General features: G+C 44.1%; 2 protein-coding genes across 3 annotated transcripts; both read right to left on the bottom strand.

Moving 5' to 3' along the window:
* Positions 1 to 708: 708 nt before the first annotated feature.
* Positions 709 to 4,018, bottom strand: hbegfb (heparin-binding EGF-like growth factor b). Its single transcript, XM_083697512.1, has 6 exons — positions 3,820 to 4,018; positions 3,474 to 3,665; positions 2,641 to 2,815; positions 2,353 to 2,508; positions 2,073 to 2,159; positions 709 to 1,833 (listed from the first exon to the last, which is right to left on the bottom strand). Exons 1-5 carry the CDS (start codon positions 3,869 to 3,871, stop codon positions 2,087 to 2,089), a joined length of 648 nt encoding a protein of 215 aa, XP_083553638.1. The 5' UTR covers positions 3,872 to 4,018; the 3' UTR covers positions 709 to 1,833; positions 2,073 to 2,086.
* A 1,244-nt stretch (positions 4,019 to 5,262) lies between these two features.
* Positions 5,263 to 10,672, bottom strand: hnrnph1l (heterogeneous nuclear ribonucleoprotein H1, like; the record flags this gene model as incomplete). 2 transcript variants are annotated; one of them, XM_083697573.1, is made up of 11 exons in its annotated part: positions 10,598 to 10,672; positions 9,918 to 10,025; positions 9,593 to 9,748; positions 9,245 to 9,388; positions 8,472 to 8,610; positions 7,216 to 7,400; positions 6,775 to 6,884; positions 6,489 to 6,624; positions 6,237 to 6,320; positions 5,690 to 5,785; positions 5,263 to 5,360 (listed from the first exon to the last, which is right to left on the bottom strand). In XM_083697573.1, exons 2-11 carry the CDS (start codon positions 10,000 to 10,002, stop codon positions 5,263 to 5,265), a joined length of 1,233 nt encoding a protein of 410 aa, XP_083553699.1. In that variant the 5' UTR covers positions 10,003 to 10,025; positions 10,598 to 10,672. The 2 variants fall into 2 exon arrangements, with proteins under 2 accessions (XP_083553699.1, XP_083553700.1); XM_083697574.1 differs by having other exon boundaries at positions 5,269 to 5,360; positions 5,686 to 5,785.
* Positions 10,673 to 10,733: the final 61 nt, after the last annotated feature.

Raw genomic sequence — 10,733 nt, 5'->3', positions numbered from 1 at the left:
CCAAGGATTCCAATTGACGATTTGAGCCACTATTGAGAGTTCATCTAAAAAAAAACTATCAAAACTACCTCCATCAAACCATCCCTCCAAATACTTTTGAAATGTCAAAGTGAAGGGGTATCTTTCACCATACATTCACAAAAGATTCCTATTTTCTCACTATTCTAGTGCTGTGTTTGTGATGATCTCTGTAGAATGTGTTTAGCAAGTGTAATTTGTGATATCATATCTACATCCTGAGACTGGTTTAACCACCACTGCAGCTGCAGGATATGCATCCTGGGGGGATTCCCGGAATCCTGACCATGAACCAACCAGCACGGCTGCAGTGGTCCAACCGCTACACTTCACTGGACAGAGTGTTCCCAGGGTATCAGCAGTGACTGGCAGACATGGTGGGAATAGTGTATTTGGGTGGATGAGTAATATGTTTGTCACTGATATTGGTCCTCTGTGGCTCAGTTGATAGAACATGGCGCTAACAACGCTTAGGTTGTGGGTTTGATTCCCGCTGGGAACATATATACTGAAAAATGTATGCACTCACTGCAATGTAAGTCGCTTTGGATAAAAGCATCAGCTAAATGGCATATATTGCTGGTGATATTGAACATGCTTAGGCTATGTCCTCATCTTCAACTACAAACATTGTATATAAAACTAAAACACATGAATGATGGACATGGACAACAACAATATACTGGGAAAATTGTGTTTATTCTTTATTTTTGCAGTCTGAAAAACAAGTTGAGGTTTCATAAAATGCTGTGTACATACATCTCTGTTTCCATGCATTACAGACAATATCTAACAGAAAGCTTGATTCTGTTTACATTATGGCGGATTGATTCTTCTATAAAACACACAGTTTTCCCTGTATCTGTGACTGGTGTATTCATGTCAGTGAAATAGCACCAGAAACAGTATGATGCAAAGTCTAATGCCAAGTCAATACTCTTTTCTGCACTTTTTAATCAACTTTTAATCAAAACTTAAGCATCATGTTGTTTACCTTATCAATAGGCTAAAATACATACCAATGTAGTACAGAAATATACAAACAAACAGGCAGTGCATTTTGTAAAACATACAAAGCAAATAAACATAGAATAAGTACCTCTTAAGTACTCAATAAATAAATACACCAGATTGCAATTAATGAAAATATGTTAGACACAACATAGGCTACATAGACTATAGGAAACTTAGACAATATTTAGTATATTATATATATAAAAGGACCCTTTTCTGTAAATAATGCCATTTTAGATGAAGGACATCTTTCACCAATAGATCAATTGATCAAACACATCAATTGCATTTTATTTTATTTTAACTTTAATTTTATTTTAAGGTCACAAAGTGCTTAACAACACTGACTGAGCCTAAAGCCCCATGGAGCAAGCAGAGGCACAGTGGCAATGAAAAACTCCCTAGTGAGAAGAAAGAAACCTTGAGAGGAACAGGGCTCTTCACACAGCCATTTCAACAGCTCATTTCTCTGCTTGATTACTCCAAGTTGTGTAACAGTGACTTCAGTCTGTCCCAATAAGAGTTCATAGAGGATTCTGGAAACATGGCCGACACAAACAGTTTAGTTTTCCCACATTCAGCTCAGAGGGTTTGCATTCATCTTTCAGGAAGTCTGTTAGACCATAGACAGGTGTTGCACCATGTCTGGCAGGTGTCCTGTCTGTGTACATGGTAGACATCCCCCTCTCCCTCTCTCTATTCATCCACCACTGTGTGTCCTCTCCCCCTCTTCCACAGTGGGACCATCCTGGGCTTCACTTCCTTCTGAGGTTAACTGAGGTAGTTACGTCATCCTCCTCCCTGAAATGGAGGAGGAAAATAAACAATAAGACCGCTGAGACCAAGGTTTCTTTTTCAAGGGAGCCCTGCTTACATTAAAGTACATTACGTTAAAATGACATTGGATTACATTAGCCTACTTAACCGAACCATGAACATGGATAATCACACAAAAGGAAAATTCCATGACATTACTTTATGGCTATGCCTCAGACATAATGTATGTCAGGACATGAACCTGGTTTTGTTGTGGGACTCACCCTTCTCTGGATTCTCAGAGGTAGGTTGGTGTCTCCAGCTTGGCTTTATCCTCAGTCTCAGGTTCACGCTCCCCTTGTTTGTGATACCTGATATGACAGAGGTAAAAGGGTCATGTATAATTCATGGAGGAGGAGGAGGAGGACAGATGCAAGTTAGAGATATGAGGTTGATTTCCCAGACGCAGCTTAAGAGATTAAGCCTACTCCCGGAGCATGCTCAGAACAGAGAATACCAGACCTACAGAAAACCAGAGGAGATAAGCAGCAGAAGTACACTGACCTGACAGCCAGCAGGAAGCCTATGACTGTGAGGCACAGGAGGGACAAGACCACAGCCACCACAGCCAGAGCTACGGTCCGGTTGTAGCCTCCCTCCGCCTTGGTCACGGGCAGGCTGAACAGGTGACATCGCTCACCTGAGTACCCCACCTGGCATCTGCACAGAGACACAGTAAAGAGTAGTACTTGAGTTTAGAGTTAAAACACATAAACAAGCAAACACACACGCACGCAAGCAGATGCGTGCGCACACACAAAGATATTCATCTTAATGAGGGGATGTGCTCACACGCATGATGGAGTCCGTAGCTCTCTCAGGTATCGGCAGGCCCCATGAATGCAGTAGCCTTTGTATTTCTTCAGACATGGGTCCCTTTTCTTCCCCAGGCCTTTCCTCCTGCCCTGTCTTCTCCTGTCTGCGTCCAGGACCACAGACTCCTCTCTGGATTTGGTGGAGAACGCAACTGGGGGAATGAGAGGAGAAAGTCAAGTTTGTATACAAGTCCTGACACTACCAACAAAAGAAGCTTAATACCATGGTACCTATCAAATGGAAGGTAACCCACAAAAGAAACCCACAAGATTAAATACAAGCTTTATTCAGGCCATTTGAATTAATGATAGAGAAACTGTGGTTCCAATGACTATTCCTCTATCCATATAGTCTTTCTTCAAACTACATTTTGGCTGCCACTAAGTTCCTGGCAGTCTGGTGTCTGAGTTGTGCCGGTGACACTAATAGATAGATAGAAACTTTATTAATTAATTAATATTAATATAATTAGGTACTTTATTGATCCCCGAAGGGCAGCTCATATCACAAACAACAACAAAATAAAGTGACAACAGAATAATAGAATAAAATAGACACCTGAAACATTATAAGAGCAGTAAGAACAGTCCAGTATGATCTAACATCCCCCAGCCTGACTCTGATCACCCCGATCGAGCCAGCCGGAGGAGGAGTTGTACAGTCTTATTGCGGCAGGCAGAAAATATCTCCTATAGCGCTCCTTAGTGCAACAATCCACCTGTTACTTGTGGTGGTGACTACGTTGTTGTGCGTAAAACCGGTGTCCATTCATTACGCGCCAAGTTTGCATTGGGAATTCTATACTTTACCTTTTGGCAATTGGTTTTCATAGTCCCCAGACAGATAGTCGTCTTCATCATAATAATAGTCCTCTTCAATGCCGTATTCCACCTGATCGTCTGTTCGTATTTCGTTCTGATTGTGGAGGAGGCTGACCACAGCTACCTGCTCGCCTGCTTGCCTGTCAATGACGGAGGCGCCACTGGATAGGCTGAAAAGCACTAAAGACATACACTGGAAGTTTATTATTGGAATAACATTGGGGAAAATATTGTCATAGCATATACAGTAGTAAAATACAGCTACATTGAGAAACGTTTATCAGGGAGACAGCGGACATATAGGGTACCGTTAATTTAAGTCCCGACTACTCACCGTATCCATGGGCGAGAATAAGTGCAAATCTGAAGTATCCAATATCCACCATGGTTTTATGTTCTGGGTATTGAAGTTAGAAAACCCAAAGATCGCGCTGGAATATTTTCAATCACGACAAATCCTGTCCACTCTACTCCACAAGCTTGTATTCCCAGCGAAAGGTTTCACCGCGACTGTCGCTGTCCCTCTGTCTCCGTCTGCTGCTTGGCACCGAGCGTTGGAAATGAACGGTTCATTCCCCTACAGGAGTAATTATGGTGGCCCATGTGGCCTCCCCGTGTGACTCATCATGGCCACACCTCACAGGCAGGGCCTGTATAACTATAAAGTCTATATCCTACTTTTTGGGAGACTACAATGACTAATAGCTCATCTGTCTGCAGTGCATCTTAAACATTAACTTTTTGTTTAAATAAACTTGAATTGGTCTGAACATGGCACTTGATGCCAAACAAATAATCGTGTCAATAAAGCGTGAGGGCAGGTCACAGCTGACAGTGATACGCACGCGCCTTCCGACGACGCAATGGTTTTCCTGGGCTCCTGTGTAGTCTGGGGGCTGTGGACCTTCGGACGCAGTCGTACAGGTGCAACTGAAGATACGCCGACAGCGCCATCTCACGTATGAATGGAGGAAATATATATATTGTGGGTCAAGTGTAGCCTATATACACACAACAGTATAATTTGAGATGAACCATTTACACATTTTATTAAAAAGGTATTGACAAGGAAAACAAGGAGATAAAACATTCTGTGAACAAGTTTATTTACGATGCGTTAGCAGAAACAAAACAAGGACAGTGAGAGGGGATGAAATGTGTATTACAATTGATGAAAGTCTTAAAATATTAAGCAGTTTGTAGAGTCAAAAAAAAAAAAAGTATATCCGGTTTATTTAAAAAAAAGCAATTTTTAACATGCTCTTAAACATTATAAAAACCCATCCTCCAACCAAGTTTACAGGACTCATGAAAAATAAGCTGAAAATGTTTTGCAGACTCAGAGGAAGTCATGATGACCATTATTTACAAAAGAACACCTTGCCTTGAACATACAAAAAAACAGCATCCAGTCATTCAGGCTACAACTCTACAGGTAGAACTAGGGAGGAACCAAAATCCTGCACCCCGTGCTGTCTCAGATTCACAATACCAAAAAAACAAACAAACAAACAAACATAAACACACTGACTCCAGTGTCAAAGGTAAAGAAAGGTTATGGGGTAGAAACAACAAACTTGTCCTTCCCTTCATCTTTCACGTTACTGAGTCCGACTCCAGTCTGTACAAAATCTGTAACCCTCTCGAAAATAAACAGAACTTTCTCCCCCCCCCCCCCCCCACCAGTCAAGATGACGTCCATCCGTCTTTCTGTTCATCCATCCATCCCCCCCCCTCCCCGACCCCTGCCACCCCCCCGCCCCCCTCCCAACCCCTACTACATGCCCCACCCGGCTCCCATGCTCATGCTGCCGTTCATGCCCACGGAGCTGCGGCTGCTGCCATAGTAACTGCTGCTCATCCCGGTCTGATTACCTAACAGGAAAGAGGAATACGCACGTCAGGATCAGTGGAGGTGGCCACACACACAACACACTGAGTCTTAGGAGTCCAGTTCTGAATTGTTGTATGCATTTATCCGTGATGTGCTGTGATGGGTTGAGTTATTTTCTTGTGAGTTGATAAAAGTAATTTTATGCAATCAAATTTTAACTTAACGTGTCATATTTTAACAAGACATCCATTCAAATACTGGTGGGGGCAATAATTTGGACCTAAACTACATGGCAAGTTAGGAACTGTGGTGTTTATGAAGCTTGGACCTCCTTTCCTGTGAACAGCCGCATCACAGAGCTGACACTTACTGTAATCATTGTATCCCCCCATGCTGGACTGGCTACTATAGCCCCCTGAGTAGCCCCCACTCATCTGCCCACTGCCTCCATAGGACGATTGGTTGCCTGAGGAGAACAGAACTCAGTCAAACAGGGGACACTTACATGAGGGTTTCTCAATCCACAGGGGTTCTCGACTCATCCCCAGCCTCCACAATGTTGTCCCAGCTCAATACTAGCACATCTAATTTGACTAATTCACGGTTTGATGATACCTAGCTGGTTTGAATCAAGTGTGCTAGTGTGGGATAGAACACACACGCAGATTGGGGAGGCCCACGGTTTGGAGCAGATATTACAACAGGGTGTATCCATACCCACCCTATGGGCCGAGAATATTAACCTTGACATTTTCAATTCAGCCTTACTTCCTGTCAATTCGGGAAATAAGTTTCATTCCTGAGGAGAAATTCAATGCCAACAGCTGTTATCAGAAACACCTCTGCCTCATGGTGGCCCAGTACATCAAACACTATGGCGTCATCCAACGGCCACGTTTCTAACTCCAACAACTCACCCATCGTCCCCATCATCTGTCCGCCGTAGCCTCCGTTGCTGCCCCCTGCTGTTGAGTTGAGGAACAGCTCCACATAGCGGTGCTCTGAGGACACGAGGGTACACACAACATGTGTTACATCACTTGCATCTTGATTGGATTTCAAAAAGGAAGGATTTAGAGTTTTAAACGATAATACATTTTCATCTAGACCTAATCCACTCGACACTTCCCCCATCCCTCCTGGACACATTCAACACCCTGCAGACTCACGCATGTTGGCTTTATCTTTGGACATGGCTGCCACAGCGTCCTCGTGTGTAGCAAACTCCACGTCTGCCTCCCCCGTCACCCTGCCATCTGGACCCACCTCGATGTGCACGCGCACAGGGTTCAGAGGAGAGAAGAACTGGAGGGGGGGGATAGAGAGTATGATTATTACTAGCCAACCAGAGACATGCTTGCCCGAGTGTCAAAACTGGTAACTAGTTAAGGCACTAGTGCATGAATGTGGGTGTGATGGGGCTCTACAGGGTCGTAGGTCAAGCCCGGTACTCACACTGTAGATGTCGGTCTCTGAAGCTCTGTAAGGAAGCCCCCTCATGTGAACGCAGTGTCCAGTCGTACTCTGAAAACTTGACCCGCCGTCGCTATAGCGATCTGAGCCTCCTGTAGAAGCAATGAAGCGGGCAGAACATTTATGATGGATTCTGTATTCCATATCAAAAAAAAAAAAAGGAAAATAAATCAAAATCAAAAACAACTCCTATCTAATTTCCGACACTTATAAGACGGACATTTGCAGGAGGTAGAAATACACAGTGAGAAAAAAAGAAGAAAAGAAAAGCATCTAGAAGACATCGTTTAACAAGTTACACTGTGTCCCATCACCACCCCGCTGAGACTTCCTAAGACAGACTAGTCACCGGAAAGAAGTAGAGCGTAGGGTTGAGAGAGAGGAGGTTGGACGTGGAGGGACAGAGCTCTGACGATGCCTCACCTCCGCCATAGCCCCCCCGGCGCATCCTGTCGAAGGAGCCTCCGCGGCTCATGCCGTTGTAGCCTCGGCCGCCGCCGCCAGGCCTGTCGTAGGGGCCCGGTCTCTGCATGCCGCCCATGGCCTTGCGTGGGGGCTCGTAGTTTGTCCGCACCTCGGCACGGCTGCTCTTGAATATCTCAATATACCTACAGGCACAGAGGCAGGCGTTAGAGCAGCCTCCCAGGACACCCTGAGAGCTTTAACGGCTTTAGGAGGATACAACATGGAGCAACAAAAAAAAAGACAGGCAGTTACTAAGGACACCTAAGACTGTAGCATGTTGGTCCTGTTGCTCACAGCCATGCATCTCAATCAGAGAATCTATAAGCTGTCTAGTTGATGCCTTAAATACTAATTATGGTTTGTACTGACAGAAATATTGTTGAGGTATCTCTTACAACTAACTTAAGAGTTACCGACTAACAATCGCCCCAGAAATGCGAAAGCTATTCTCAAAAAAAAAGAAAAAAAGCACAAAGGCTATATTAATTACTGACAGGAACATGAAAAACCTTTTCTTATGGTTACTCAGGAGAACCATAGAGTATTACAGTAGTCTGTGCAGACATGTCATTAGTCACTACGGACCCCAGACAATCAGAGCTTGAGACTGCAGGATCCAGGGCCCAAGGAAGACTGTGTCTCAGTTCCATATCTGAGCCGTAAGGGGCTGAGGCTTAGTGCTGAGTGAACACTGGTACTGTCTATTATAGAAATAGATTGTATTTCTATGCGGTCTATCGATACCCAAAACGCCAGGAAGTCAATTCATGACCAAAATGTTCATCTTAGATGGGCCCAGGTCTCTCTTACAGTTGAGATTTGATCTCAATGAGGCTAACCTGGACAACCAAAGGAAATTAAATTGAAATCGCAACGTTTTTTTCTAGTCATTTGTACTCCAAATTTACATCAGGTGTTTCCGCACCCCTATGAGCAGAGGAAGTCAATAGAAATGTTCCTGCCATAGAAAGAGACCGGGGTAATCACTCAGCACTAAAAATCTGTTTTTAGCAAAAACAAAACAAGAAGTGAAATCTCTGAAATCGAACAAGGCTACGAGGCGATGAACTCGTATGGATACATGTATGAATGTCCTTGTAGCGTGTGCAGAGTTCTAAGTCATGTGTCGTTACCACAGAAGACGATTGTGGCAAATATTAGGGTGAATACCATAAGAAAAGCAGCTTTAAAACCAGCCAACCATCCATCCCCACCTGTGCCCTATTCTTTCCTTGTGTTTCTTTAGAGCCTTTTCAGCTATATCCTGTGAAGCAAACTGCACGAAGGCCTCCCCCGTACTCCGCCCCTGGAAGTCCACCGGCAATGTTATCCCATTTGGCACGATTTCCAACCCTTCAACCCAAGGACAGATAACCCCAGCGGGGGGACACATTAAATCACATGCCCATTCACAATAGGAGTTGTTGCTGTTGTTGTTGTTGTTGTTGATGATGCTCTACTACTAGTTTCTTCAGAGAATAATAAAAGAATAAAACACACATGATCAGACAGGAGAGAGAAGCCTTAATGAACAGCGTACCACAGGAGTGTCACCATCTTTTATCAGTGACTTACTGGGTTTTTTTTTGGGGGGGGACGGGGACGTAAATGAAGTAAAGGAAACCATAGTGTGTTAGGGAGAAGTGAAGTTAGTGCTTTACACCGCTTATGTGTTGGTACTGTGGAATGAATGACTAGATCTGAATGCAAGAGTATTGTGGTTCTTATCAAGTATCAGCTCCTCTAGAGAACAATCATAGTGAAGTCTGTTCCTCATTACAAACAGAGCTCAGACACCAATCAAATACCAATAGGCCGGCGTGTGATGAGAATTTTTCCTCTGGAAAAAAAAAGAAACTACATGCAGTATTACCTATATTTGCCCAATGTAAAATAGCCAGACCTACTAGCTATATATCTAAAGAGAGTGACCTTGAGTGCACAGGACTGGAGTGAAGGAGAAAGCAGGGCGGGGCTCTGAACACACCTGAGAAGAACTGGACGATCTCCTCCTTGCTGCAGCCGAATGGAAGGCCACGGAGCCGCACCAGACCGTCCCCCTCCGTCTCGGGGCAGTTGGGACCAGTGTGTTTCATCACCCAGTCCATCTCCACGTTGTTCGACTTAAACACTGAGACAAACACACGTTCTGAATTAACATCCAATCATGCAACCGGTAGTCTCTTAAACAGGAGCGTCTTTTACCATGTCTAGAGCCATAAATCTGGCAAGCTAGACTATAAAACCTAAGTTTGTGGGCCATGCAACCTCCTCACTCATGGTGAAGTTGTTAGTGATAATTCATATATTCATAAATACATTATTCATAAAATACCTTCCACGTATCTGTGCCCCAGGGTCTCTCTGTCTTTCTTGACTGCGATCTTCAGGTCGTCTTCAGTCTCCAGCTCAACAAATGCCTCTCCGCTGGGCCGGCCTTCCCGGGTGTAGGTGAAATGGATACTTGTGCCATTGTTTGCAACTTTACAATCTGGAAGACAAACCAACAGTTGTTGAATTTGCCCCACACCCACACAAATGCATGTGAAGGGTCTTTGTAGACAATCAGTGATAGGTCTTGTTGAATGAATGCCACATGCAAAAGCTTAGTTTCTAGACGACTAAAACAGATTCGTGTTCATGGTGAGCATTCTTCTCACCTGAGAAAAACCTTGAGACTTCGTCCACAGCGCAGGACCACGGAAGGCCCCGCACGCGTACCACAAATCCCTCTCCATCAGCCATGATGGTCGTTTATGGAGTCAGCCCTAGGAGACGCACAAGATCACAAAATGTAGAATCTAGCTAGCTTAGCTAACCTACAGTTGATTGACTGGTAGCCGAGTCAAATGGCATAGATCATGGTCATACTCAAAGTAGGTTGTAGGATAGCGTGCAAATTGCGTATGGCTAATGCATATCGGGTGCGTGAGGGTACTCAGGCGCCATTTCAGAGGCAGAGCGCATCATTAAATCAGATTCCAGAGACCATTGGACTAGCGCTTAGCTAGTCTATTTTCAGAATGGACACGCGAGTATGATGATTTGCTAAATAAATGACTGGCCTTTATTTTAACTTACATTGGTTAAACATGTTATTTAATTCATTCAAATATAGTGTAAAATGCGGTGAGCTGCGCTACTTGCTACACAAAGCATGCTATCGGCACGCAGACAAAGACGGAGGCCTCAAGACTCCACGGCTTATTCAATGGAAGTAATTGAGGCCAGTCTACAATTTGAAAACACAAACATAAATGCGACTGGCCATTGAAGCATGCATTCTTACAAACACATTAATTTTCTTATTCTTACAGGTTGAATTTCATGCAATAAGTACCTTGATTTCTTAGCAAATAAATCTGGTATTCGGCGTTGCTGGGCTAGCGTTCCCCGGTTCTCTTCTGGACAAGGGCGCATGCGTGATGCACTAGGAAGTTACCCGGCACCCTTATCTAAAGATCGTAGAGTAATAA

This window comes from Argentina silus (assembly GCF_951799395.1).
Source record: "Argentina silus genome assembly, chromosome: 2".
Lineage (NCBI taxonomy): Eukaryota > Metazoa > Chordata > Actinopteri > Argentiniformes > Argentinidae > Argentina > Argentina silus.
Note: the sequence above shows the minus strand (reverse complement) of the source record. Positions and strands in the feature narration are given on the sequence as shown.